Below are 13,539 nucleotides of genomic sequence, written 5' to 3'. Positions count from 1 at the left end.
AGCTTGTAGTTTAAACTACAAGCCCCAGCCTCGTGAGCTTTTCCAGTTTCCGACTACAGAGGCGTAATTTCCGTTTTGAGAACTGGCGGGACTTCTTCACATGGTAGGAGAGCTGCAGGTTGTTTACGGACGTCAAAGCTTGTTTAAACCCACACAATGATGGCAACAAACGGAGAGGATGCACATACAGCTGCGGTAAACGGAGCTGAAGCGGAGGCATCGCCCCAGTCGAAGCTGCAGAATGGAGGAACAGCGGCGCGGCCACAGAGGTTCACCTTCAGCACCGAGCCCTCCATCGAGGATATCCGGCGCATGCAGGCCGAGTTCACGGACGAGCGGGACTGGAACCAGTTCCACCAACCCCGCAACCTTCTGCTGGCCATGGTCGGGGAGGTGGGCGAGGTGGCAGAGCTCTTCCAGTGGAAGGGAGAGGTGGCCGAGGGCCTGCCGGACTGGACCGAGACAGAGCGGGAGCAGCTGGCGCATGAACTCAGCGACGTGTTGATCTACCTCGTGGAGCTGGCAGAGAAGTGTCGAGTGGACTTGCCAAAAGCAGTGCTCCGCAAAATGGCTCTAAACCGACTGAAATACCCCGCCAGCAAAGTGCAGGGGTCGGCCAAAAAGTACACAGAGTATAAAGACTGATTGAAGAGGAGAGCGAGGGGAGTGTGGTTGCAATGACCGCTGGAAGACCTGCAAACGCTGAACAGCATAGCTGGGTTTAAAAGGCATTTTTGGGGTTGCATGTTACACAACCACGAAAACGCTGTTTTCTATTAGTCGCCTAGACTTGAGGAATATCTATGCTTTTACTGAAGTTAACTTTTAAATCCTAATTTTTAGTCTGAGCTTTGCCGTGCCTCGGTCAGTTTAAGGTATGACTGTTGTGCAATGCCTTTGGGGAATTATTAGGAAGAAGATACTTGTCACTGCACATTTTAACTTATTTGCCTTTGCTCCGGTATGAGTGTGTGACAGCAGATCTTAGGCAGATGGTTATTTTTTTTTTTATACCAGTGTAGAATGGAGAGATGCAAAAATAATAACCTAAAGTTTTTTGTTTGTTTGTTTCTGTCCAGATCTATCTGTATTTTCTGCCCGTTTTGGATGTTTTATCACACACTACTGTTATTCTTTCAGAAGTAAAAGTTGCATGAGTCTGTGTGGTGTGTTTCAGCTTTTTTATTTTTAAAGGAGACTGCTTTGCTAACCTGTTCTCAGTTGCAATTGAGTCAGCTTTCTTTTACCTTGATCAGTGTAAGGATATTTTGATTTTGTTCAATCTGATTTAATCAAATGACAGCTCAGCTTTTGATGTCCATTTTGTTGGCTGATTTTTTTTTGAATAAATTTTCTTTATTCAATGGTCCAAATGTTAAACATCTTTTAGTATTTTTGAAAAAGCAAGTCATGTCCATCATCTGGGCTACTTGTATGTGTGCTGTAATGTATTGAAACACACATGAAACTACAGCATATAAGGCAAAAACTGAGTTTTTATAATTCTAACAAGCCTGAAAGTCAATATTTGGTATGAACACCTTTATTCTTCAGCACAGCCTGAACTCTCTGAGGCAGATTTCTTGTCATTTCTTTAAATAGTCTTCAGGAATAGTTCTCCAGGCTTCTTGAAGGACACTCGAAGCTGTCTTCTGTTCTCTGATGATCCCACACTGCTTCAGTAATGTTGAGGTCTGGGCTCTGGGGAGGCCAATCCCTGACTGATAGTGTTCCATTGTGTGTTTTTCTATCCAGGTGTGCTTTTACTGCACTAACAGTGTTTCCAGATGGTATTGCATGGTGGATTAAAATCTTTTGTGTATTTGACAAGATTTCCTACACTACTGTCTGAAAAGCAGCTCCAAACTATGACAGAGCTTCCACCATGTTTGACACATGTAGACACTTGTATCTCTCTCTCTTCCCCTCCTCTGTACATACTGATGACAGTATGGACAGTGTGGATTTTTTTTCCTAATCTTCTGAAAATGGTCAGGTACAGGGACTGAACTGACAGTGGGTGAAAAAGCAGCCCATGTTCAGAGAAAAACCTCAGAAATCCTTGAGAATTATTGCACAAGGAGGGAAAATACGAGGAAGTCTGGCTCATTGGAACCAAAACGGAGAAATGAGGGGTGGCTCGAGACTTTTTCACAGCACTGTACAAAAACTAATATATTTAAGGGAAATGGGGAGGCTTTGAAACTCACTATGACAATGAAAACTAAATCTTAACCAAATGAAAAAATAAATGCAAATCTTATCATTCAAAAATAAATCACTTCCCTTTTAATTTGCAGAGGCTGAGAGCTTTTTTAGTGTACTTTTGGCAAAATGGAATTACACTTTTGCCTCTTGTTCACCTATTCACACACCCACCCTGGTAGTTGAGGGGTTAAGCATCTCACCTAAGGGCACTTCATGTTGGAGCTTGGCATCAAACTGACAATAATTGGCTAGTGGATTTTCTGCTCTATATCCACGTGATCTAATCACAAGGATGTAGAGATGCCCCTGACCATCTCATTTAAATCAGCATTTTTAGGAATTAGAGGGTGAAACGTGAATCTGTTGTTACATTTCTTTCAGCAAAGATTTTAAACGTACGCATCTGGGTGCAAAAGAGGGGAGGAATTTAGTGTAACACCGAGGCAAACGTCTGATTTTTCGTTTGATGTGCTCCGAGATGCAAACATTGCCATCAGCTATGTATACTGCTGTTCAGCTGGAAGAATGAGTCATTCACAGGCTCCAAAGGAGAACAGCCATGCATCAATAAGATGCTGCTGTATGTGAGCTGAGCCCGACTTCAAAGTAAACAGCTTTTTGCTGCTTTTATAACATAGCTTTCCACTTTAAAATAGGCAGTCGGCCATTTTTTGGTGGTATGCGTTCAAAAACTTGTATGCAAACTCGTCTCCTCTTCTGGTGATATGATTTGCAGCTTATTTATTTGGACTAAAGCATTATAGGGAAGAAAAAAGTGCTCTGCTTGTTTCTGCCTTAATCAAATGAAGCACAGAGATACCCTAATTTGTCTTCCATCACCACACACCCTTAACTCCCACATTAATTCCCACAATGCAAGTTTTGTTATTCAGCTGAAAGTGAAATCCTTTTTCATTTCATCCAAAACAACAGGCAGAGCAGACAGCAGACGTGTACTGCAGAGGGAACATCAATGCACAGCAGCAGTTTGCTCTTAAATGCACGATCGTGACACTTTGTAGGTTCCTATCACAATATTCACCATGTAGATGAGTGCCAGGCAGGTGGCAAGCTGCAATTACAGCTGTCTCAGGAGAGTTAAATGTAGCCCATCCTTGTTTTCTTCCTGCAGGCTTCTGGTGCACTGTTTCTCTGAGACCACGTGGAGGTGCAGCCAAAGGTTTATCTGGAAAAGTTTTGAAAGAAATCTTTACTTTAAGAAGTCTTCTTGCCTGTGTTAGCGTGAACCTTCCCACATTAGCGTTCACCATCAAATTACTGCATGCATAAGAGTTCAGATCTAAAATAAGACTTTCTACACCTGTCTCTGCTCCTGCACATCCCGATTGAGAAGGTACTCTTGAATTAATATTCACCATTTTTTTAAAAAACCTTTTGGGAGTTATTCACATTTCTTGTCCAATCTCCAGAATAAACGAGTCTCATTTAAAAGCAGTGCCTATAAAATCTAAGGAATAACACATATAATAACACTCTTCTTTATGTCTCTCCCCTCAGGATTTAATGGTCTCACAGTATGTATTAACATCAGTGTGTAGTGGCTAAATGTTACCTTTATATACCTTTTAAATGCATTGTGTAGGCTCATAAGGCTTGTACAGTATTATAGGAAATATACACTCACCAGACAGTTTATCAGGTACACTTTGCTAGTACTGAGTTGGACCCCCTTTTTCCTTCAGCACTGCCTTAATTCTTCATGGCACAGATTCAACAAGGTGCTGGAAACATTTCTCAGAGATTTTGACATGATAGCGTCACGCAGTTGCTGCAGATTGGTGACTGTGGAGGCCATTTGAATACAGTGATCTCTCATTTGCTCAAGAAACCAGTCTGAGATGATTTGAGCTTTGTGACATGGCATGATATCCTGCTGGAAGCAACCATCAGAAGATGGGTATACTGTGATTACAAACGGATGGATATGGTCAGCAACAATATTCAGTGTGTGGTGTTTAAATGGTGCTCAGTTGGTTCTAAGGGGCCCAAAGTGTGCCAAGATAATATACCCCAAACATTAAACCACAGCCAGCAGCCTGAACTGTTAATACAAGGCAGGATGGATCCATACATTCATGTTGATTATGACAAATTCGACCCATCCAAAAGTCGCAGCAGGAATCAAAACTCATCGGTCCAGGCAACATTATTCCAGTCTTCTTTCAAATCTCCTGTGTGAATTACAGCCTCAGTTTCCTGTTCTTAGCTGACAGAAGAGGCACCTGGTGTGGTCTTCTGCTGCTGTAGCCCATCTGCTTCAAAGTTCGATCTATTGTGCATTCAGAGATGCTCTTCTGCATATCTTGGGTGTAACGAGTGGTTATTTGAGTCACTGTTGCCTTCCAGTCAGCTTGAAGCAGTCTGGCCGTTCTCCTCTGATTTCTAACATCAACAAGGAATTTTCACCAAGAGAACTGCCACTATGGATATTTCCTCTTTTTCAGACCATCCTCTGTAAACCGTAGAGATGGTCGTGTGGAAAAATCTCAGCAGCTCAGCAGTTTCTGAAATACTCAGACCGGCACGTCTGGCGCCAACAACACTGGAACGCTGGACTGATGGTTGAACTGAAATACTGACTGACTATGGGTTGGCAGTTTGTGATAGTTTGTACCTCACTTATACATGATTTTAGAGAAAAGTATCTCCCACATGAGTACGTTTGGCTGTAAAGAATACAGAACATTATTCACTTATCAAAGCCTGTTGTGCTGCATATTGATGATAATTCTTCAGAGCTTCCCACATAAAACAAAACAGTAAGCTTTCTTTATAAGTTATAAGTTATATGAATAATTTATAATGTTATTTTAGCCTTCATGTTTTGAAGGCTGCAGCAATTGGAATAGCCTACTCCCAGAAATCCTTGTAAGTCCTAAAGACCTTAAGTACACTTAGGAACTAATATGTAATGGTGGATTCCATGTACTTCAAGTGTACTTCATGTACCCTCCACCTGCTGTTTGATGGAGGCTGTATTTTTAAAGCCCAAGTGGGCAAATGGCTTGGAAACGCTACAAATACATCAAAGTTCTCAGAGAGCACAAACTCACAAGCGTCACAGTAAATTACATGCTTGCAGGCAGGGTTTATATGCTTGGAGTGCTCCAAACCACACAACAAAAGCGGGCCGAAAAACTGTATCGACATCTCTGTTTGTTGGTGCATTTATCAATGAGTTGTACTTCTTTGACTCAAAAGTGGGAAATGAATGCACACCTGTTATCTCGCAGTGCAGGCTCATGTCCTACTGTGTAACTTATATTCCACTCTTTAAAAACTTTATAATTATTCCTTGAAAGTGAGCTGAGAGGAAGCTTTTTTTTTTTTTTTTAAACTCTGTGTCTTCATATTTTAAGAAAGAAATTAGATGGTTCCTATGGAGCCATGCCTTGTTTGAAGACATCACTGGGGGCATAATTACATTTAAGACTTTTGATGACTTAAATCTTAGATTTTCTTCTTCTTTATAACAGTCAGCTCAGCAGATACCATCGGGCCTGCAGTTGCTTGTTGTGAGTTTCAAAGGAATGTGGGACATCTAGTTTTTCATGCTCAAACAGATAAGCTTTCAAAGAGACATTTACTTGAGTGAACGTATTTATTTTTTTTTGTGTGAAAAGGCTTTGGTTTCTCTCTTTCTTTGTGGCCACTTCCTCCTCCTTTTCACTATCTGAGTCTCACACACACACACAGGCACTCTTTTATCCTGTCATAGAGACAGCAGTGGGAGCTGTCAGATCTCACACAGTGGGGTTATCCAGCAGCAGGGGTTCACATCACATCACATCCCATACACATGTACACGCAGACACACACATGCAGAAACACACAGAGACTCTTTCTTTAACCATTGCTAATGGATAGCCATGATTTCTTCCCTTTTGTGCGGTTTAGCCAGAGACAATCGTGTCCCGAATACCCCAAACGGATCCATTCTGAGCATCGACTCCTTGGCGCTTTTCTTCCTTTTCATCCAGATCATACAGCTGAGCCAATACGGCAATGTAACAAGTCTAATTTCCTGCCAACAATTAAACATTTATATGAGTGCCATCATGGTTTACAGTCAAATCTATCTTTATTGTTTGCACTGGGGCATTTGGTTCCAGGCTGTTGCTTATTGTAGACCGTTAAATATTGTGCTTCCCTTTCTACATTGTATAAATTACATACATATATGAATATACAATGCACAATTTTCACACCTCAGTACCTGTCATTTCAGACCACATTTCAGACCAGTAGTAGAGAAAATCCATTTGGCAGTCTTTTTAAAATTAGCCTATTTTTTTGTGGTTGACATTTTGATATGTCAATCAATTGCTATATATATTATTACGGTCTTGGCTTGCTTAGACACTTCAGGAACAGAGCAGTCTTTAATATTATTAGTAACATTTGTGCTTTTCCTAATATGACTAGTCCAAATGTCTGACTTTTCTTCATAGAAAGTTTGTTTAAAACAAGCCCAAAGTATTCAGGCACGGCCATCAAGTCTGAGTAAAACTGAAACTGAAGATCAAAGTTCTCTGGAAAACTTAAAATTCATATTTTATATCGCTAAGCATCATATTTTTTTGGGGGGGGTGTATATCCATCGGTTTTTAAACCTATAATAGTGTACTGAATGGGAAAAAATATCATTTTTTCCTCACAAAAAAAAAAAGGCTGGAGTAGAAACTCACTGTTGCTTTTGCCACAGAGAGGTAGTGATTTACATTCATGTTTTTCTCTCCACAGTTCATGCTTAAGCACTAGAGAAATATATAAATTCAATAGATGTACAAGGTTTGTCTGTGTGCTCGGGTGACATGATGGTGGTGGAGTGGTTTGCATGTTCTCCCTGAAACTGTGTGGGCTCCTTCTGGTTACTCTGGCTTCCTCCCCCCAGCCCAGAGACATGCATGTTAGGTTAACTGGCGATTTTAAATAGGCTGTGAATGTGAAGTCGATAAAGTGTTATACGAATGTACAGTTTAACTGTGACTTGTAGTCTAAAGTGCTTTGAGGGATCAGTATGACTAGAAAGTTCTATATAAGTGCAAGCGCATTGCATTTAAGGTTTTTTCCACATCATATTTGGAGAAACTGCACAATTGTTCCAGAGTTTATATTAGAACCCAGGTTGGCCAGTGTTTGCACATGTTGTCCTATATATGCTGATACAAACATTTTTTAAAAAAATATGTGGAACATAAAGCAGATAAAGATGCATGGACTGGCTGGAGCCTGAACTGCAAACACCACTTCTACCCTTCCCCTGCTCTTCCAGCATTTCATAAGGCCCGCCCCCACCTGTAGGCCCTGATTCTCCTGTGGTGGAGTTTATCATTGTCACTCCCCACTCTCCTCTGTGCTGAGCTTGGTGTTTGCTTGCAGGGAGTGTCTGTCTCAGACACCAAATAAACTCATTACCACTCTGCATCCATTTAACAACACATCAATTCCAGGTGCAGGTGGCTGACTATATTCCCTTTGCTTATCTGCTGTGCACTACTGTATGATACTTATGCATTTAACTGCTTTCAGTTTTTCAGTCGAAACACTGACTTCACTCCAGGCCTCCTGTGATCCGTGTCAACCTGCTTTATTGCCTATTACTTTTTATACTTTTGTTTCGCAGTGGATACTCTGGTTTATTTTTATTGTCTATTGTTTTGTATAGTTTGTTGTAGTTTGTGTGCACATCACTGCAAACAAACTGCCATCTTGAGACCAAATATTATGCATAATGAGTTGAATTGAGCTCAACTAATAAATAAATGAATGAGTGCCATGTGCAGGGCAATTTCTAACTATGCCATTTAGGGATGTGATGCAGATGATGCATACTTTTTTCCCCTTTTACTACTAAGGTTAGTTTCAGTGTAAAGTCAGGAAACTGTGCTCTGTCTCGCAATGAGAGGTAACTGAAATGAAGTTTGGGCCATGCTGCTGTCGAAGGTTTTGTTAAAACCTCCTGCTTATTTAAATCGAGTTCTCCAAAGCTAGGGAAATGGGCCAGCTAGTGAAGTGTGAAACTGATGGGCTAATGCTGTTGATTTTAATGTGCGATTGTACAAACTCGGTGTGAGAAGCTCTGCCGCCAGCGTGCAGGTTTAACAGACCTGATTGCCATCATCAGCTGAGACGAGTGCAGCCCGACAAGCTGTTCGGCGTTCCTCAACAGAGTGTGGTGATGAGATACAGCTTTAAAATAAAGCAATTTATCTGCTGTACAGTTCTCCATCACCACAGCTCATCTCCTTCTGAATTAATAAAAAAACCCCTTAAATGATCAACTACATACCTAGGCTCTCTGCATAGAATATTGCTTAATCCCTAAGATGAATTGTGGTTGTATCTGGCGCTCACAGTAAGTAATGGTTAATTTATTATGCTAATATTATTGCACAATTCATGTTGAATACCTCAGAGAAACCCTTCTCAAAGCCCTTGGATTTACATTCATCTTTGAATGTGGAAAAAAAAAAAAAGAGAGAGAGAATGACCGAAGAAACCAGATGGTCTGTGGTTCTATGAAAATGTCTATTTTTGTCTACAGCTGGGTCATGAATTCCCAAAGAACACACCAAGGTAGCGAAGCTACATTTCTACTGACAGAAACATTCAGATCGCTGCTCCTTTTGTCATTCTCTTATCTCTGCCCGTGTCAGGTAGATCTGGAGCAAAAAAGAAAAAGAGGATCAATGCATCACTTGTGTCTTTTTGCAGTTTATCTGCATTATGTGAGGACAAATAAAAGAGGATGACTAAGTGTAGGGTTGCATTAAGTTAAGGCCTAAAAATGTAACACAAGCCTCCTGATACTTAAGCAGCGAATAAAAGTGAAGCATTATCTTCACAAGGATTTGAGGCATTTGTTGCAGAGCTACAGCACTGGATTGCATTAGGTTGCACAGGTATTGCCGGTATTATGGCAAACCCCTGTAGATAGTTGATATTGTGATTTTCAGCAGGTGCCTAATGGTATGAAACCATAACTGTAAAACATCTGACAGATGTATCTGGCGAGTGGTTAATAACAGAAATGATCAAAGAGTGACAGAACAGGCACAGACTCCATTCACATAATGGCCACAGGGAGCCAAGAGCAACAAGGCTAATGTTTGACAGTGAAAGGCAGGAAGATTGTCTTTTGATTGAGCTGTGTGGCCTTAAAAAAGCCTCAGTCCTAGCTCTCATGCAGAGCTATTCAAACTATACAATTTTTCATGCGGTGTAAAGGACATAAAGCAGCACTGAGTGTGAACATGTGTTTAAAAAATAAAAATGAAAATATTTTAATCAAGTCAATGCACTTAATATAATATATACAGTAAAATAATAGAATTCTCTTTCGCCTTTAGAACTGAATGGCATTAACAAGAAAACACAAGCTATAAAGGTGAAATACAGTGCTGTGCAAAAAAGTCTCAAGCCACCCATCATTTCTTTATATTTTGCTGGGAAAATGGGAAATAGGTGCAGTAACTTATTGAAATATGTGCAAGCACACATAGAAATACAGTATATAAAGCAGAGTTTGTGAAGCTCTAACGAGTTTGAAAGTCAATATTTGATATGACCACCTTTATTCTTCAGCACAGTCTTAGGCCGCTTTCTTCTAGTTTCTTTAAGCAGTCTTCAGGAATAGTTCTCCAGGCTTCTTGAAGAACATTCAAAGCTCTTCTTTGGATGTTGGCTGCCTTTTGTTCTGTTCTCTATCAGGATGATCCCACTCTGCTTCAATAATGTTGAGGTCCGGGCTCTGGGTGTCAGGGTCCTGGGCCGATTGCCCACTGTTTTGTGTTTTGGTTTATTCATTGTTATATATATATATTCTGCATTCTGAGTGTGCTTATGGGTTTTGATCCTTAGTATGTTATAGTTGTAGTTATTGTGTTTTATTCCTGTTTCCCTTTGTTCTTCTTGTGACCCCTGCGTCTCTGCGTTCCAGTGTGTGGACTCTGGGGTTTCATTCTGCTATAATGGCTCATCGGAGTCTCATCTCCAAATAGCTTGATTGATTTCTGTATCTCAGTTAATGATGTTCAGTTTTTCCAAATGATCTCTCCTTATTGAACCTTCTTTTGAAAAAAAAAAATGCCCAAACAGCTGAACACTGTGGTTTAAAGCAAATTCCATTCAAAGTGATGTGGATGGTGTATTTGCTGGGGACTGTTTTCATCTGCTGATTTGGTAACCCAGTGAGATCACCAGCAGCAGTACCAATTACCTTTGTGGGGATTGACTTAAACAAGTGCTGACGTTTAATATAATGGGAAATAGGAAAGTGCAATATTAGGGTTTGTGGATATGTTTTTGATAGTTTTTGGAAAACATTGGAAGGATGACCTATATGATATCAGCCTTTGGCTACAAATATAATACTTATTACACCATCACCAATTTACTTGTGGAATTTGTTGCCAAAAAAGAAAAATAAGAACACTTTTCCTTTCGGTACTAAGAAATACACACTGCCTATTTGGTCATGTGCTATCACATGACCAAACTCCTGCTTCTAACAACAATGGCAGGGCAAATTTGGCCTGACACACACCTTCGATTTACATCCGGTCTGCCATCTTCTACTGTCACCCTATTCCCGATTTCCTGGCATGTACCAATCCCAGCGCTCTCAGCTTGACTGCTCCTAGAGGGTCTGCGTAGGAGTGACAGACAGTTACTAGTGACACCCCAAATCAGCCATAAAGTCTGATCAAAGTGCTGCATTGTTGGACTGAAATTGGACTTGGGCTGGCTGCTGCAAGCTCAATATGAGGGAAGTTTCTGTCCTGTCTGGTCTCATTTCGAGCCCAGCATTTTGAATGATTCATCATAAGGACTGTGGAACTGACGAGGGAAAAGTTCAAATAAGGAGTGACAAATTCTCGGTTGAGATGTTTCTACCAGAGGGGGCTAAGAGGTGTTGTTATTCAAATGCGGAGCTTAAGTCTTTGAACATTCAGTGGCAGTCGTTTCTATTCTGACCAGATTTTCCACTTCCTGCGTTTCAGTTTTCTTTTCTGTGCCCAGCACAAATCAGAAATACACACCTGACTTCTTATTTCACAATCTGCAGTTGGTGGAAATCTCATACCTCTAAACTAAAGTCACATACAGTCACTTATACAATCCAAAAGGAAAAGAGGCCACTAAATTAAAGCTGAGCAGCCTGCATATGATCCTGCGCTCCCTTACAATGTCCTCTGTTTCTAAGGACTGATTGAAGATGCACGATACTCTCCGAATGCCATCCAAAGCTATCTCGGCTGTTGCTATGTTGGACTGTTGCTATGGAGTATGGAGTCTTCCACCCTTTCCTCAAGATGGACAGCTAGGGCCTCACCACAGGGAGGAGCCCTTCCTCTCTCTACCTCCTGTGTGATGGTTCCCGAGAAGTCCAGCCTGAGGGAGTCAGTGGGGGTTCCTTCTTCACGGTGATAAAAATAAAATGGTGACTCACACATACAGAGACAGGAGGAAACTGACCAAGTTCAAGAAGTGACTCATGTATACAAGTTTTGTAGTAATTCAGCAAATAGTCACAGCAGCTCCCAACAGGTCGAGGCTGTTAATGCAGCATGGCTTCCTCTTTATTCGTTAGCCACGTGAATATTAAATTAAATTAAATTCTGCCCCACACTTTGCACGCTTTTAAAGGCTTCAGAGAGAATGTCATTACGTTTTGAATTTTACACAAAGGTTTGAAGTACTAAAGAAATGACAACAAAAGTTTACTTTAGATGGGAGATGATAAATGGTTGGATGGCTGCTTAGGAGCTCGTGCTGTCAAACATCCAAGGCAGCTGAAGCTTTTTACTGTAATGTATTTAACAGAGAGTGTAAGGATTAATAAGACTGGCCTCACTGGCTGTTAAAAGAAAGAGTTACTTAAATATTCTGTTTCTACTGGACAGCCAGTTTTTAAAGAGAATTATTATTTTAATCACCTTTTTTCATTATGACAAGAGAGATAGGATTTATTTAGAGATGAGTGTCTCGAGTGTGATGAGTTGGAGTTGCATATAAAGAGCACAAAGCTTCAGGCTGGCGTTTGCATGTCACGTCTGCCATATTCAACTCTTCTCGGTTAAGGTGTTGGGGAGGGTCACATGGTGTGAAATGAAAATCGTAGTAACAACATGCAGAATGACCATAAGTGTCTAAGGAACGTTGCTGAAGGGGGTGGTGTGCTGTTTGTGAAATTGTCACAAAGTTTCATCTATTGATTCATGTTTTTGATGTTTGTGTACACGGACAGAAAAAAACCATTACACAGAGTATTGATTCTAGTTTCAAAGAGTGACAAAGTCCACTTTAGGAGGCTGCTGTTAGCAGCGGCATGCCACAGGTCATTCACCCAAGAGAGAGCAGGGGTTAGAATCATGGATATGTAATTTAGGCTTTCATATGTTTTATTTTTATATTTAGTTTTCACTCACAAATGGCCTGGTAGCCTGCAATGCTGTATAAATGCCACACCAAGTTATTAACCATTTTTGGCTCTTTGTGTGTCCTTTAACACCATGAATGATACTATTGCATGAATTTTGTCTCAAAATGACACATAAAAAACATAAATTGCAAATACATGACAAGCAAAATGTGCCCGAAGTGGCATGTTTTCTTGTGTGTGTTTTTTCTTCTGTGTTTGGCTTATCGTGCATGTCCTGTTTACAGGTGTTATGACAGAACAATAAATATACTAGTACGATCCAGCATTTTACAGTCATCCTTAACTTGCACTATAGCACTGTTCAAAAGTCTTTGGCCACCCATCATTTTTTTAAAAATTTTGCTAGGAACATGGAAAATAGGTGATTTATTGAAACATGTGCAAACATACATGGAAATACAGCATACAAGGTAAAAACTGAGTTTGTACAATTCTAACAAGCTTGAAAATCAATATTTGGTGTGACCACCTTTATTCTTCAACACAGCCTGAACTGTCTCAGGCAGCTTTCTTGTCTTTTTTCTTTCAGTAGTCTTCAGGAATAGTTCTCCAGGCTTCTTGAAGGACATTCAAAGCTCTTCTTTGGATGTTGGCTGCAGTTTGTTCTGTTCTCTGTGAAGATGATCTCACACTGTTTCAATAATGTTGAGGTCCAGGCTCTTGAAGAGCCCAATCCATGACTGATAGTGTTCCATTGTGTGTTTTTCTACCCAGGTATGTTTTTACTGCACTGGCAGTGTGTTTGGGATCATTGTCATACCGAAAAATAAAGATGTTGCCAATCAGGTACTGTTTCCAGATGGTAGTGCATGGTGGAGCAAAATCAAACAGTGGCTCAAATCCTGACCTCCTTTGTACAAATT

At 40.6% G+C, this 13,539-nt stretch overlaps 1 protein-coding gene across 1 annotated transcript; it reads left to right on the top strand.

The window, feature by feature from the left end:
* The first annotated feature begins 36 nt into the window (after positions 1-36).
* On the top strand, positions 37-1,367 carry dctpp1 (dCTP pyrophosphatase 1). The gene has a single exon (XM_030734027.1). It carries the CDS (start codon positions 157-159, stop codon positions 643-645), a length of 489 nt encoding a protein of 162 aa, XP_030589887.1. The 5' UTR covers positions 37-156; the 3' UTR covers positions 646-1,367.
* Positions 1,368-13,539: the final 12,172 nt, after the last annotated feature.

This window comes from Archocentrus centrarchus, chromosome 1 (assembly GCF_007364275.1).
Source record: "Archocentrus centrarchus isolate MPI-CPG fArcCen1 chromosome 1, fArcCen1, whole genome shotgun sequence".
NCBI lineage: Eukaryota > Metazoa > Chordata > Actinopteri > Cichliformes > Cichlidae > Archocentrus > Archocentrus centrarchus.
Note: the sequence above shows the minus strand (reverse complement) of the source record. Positions and strands in the feature narration are given on the sequence as shown.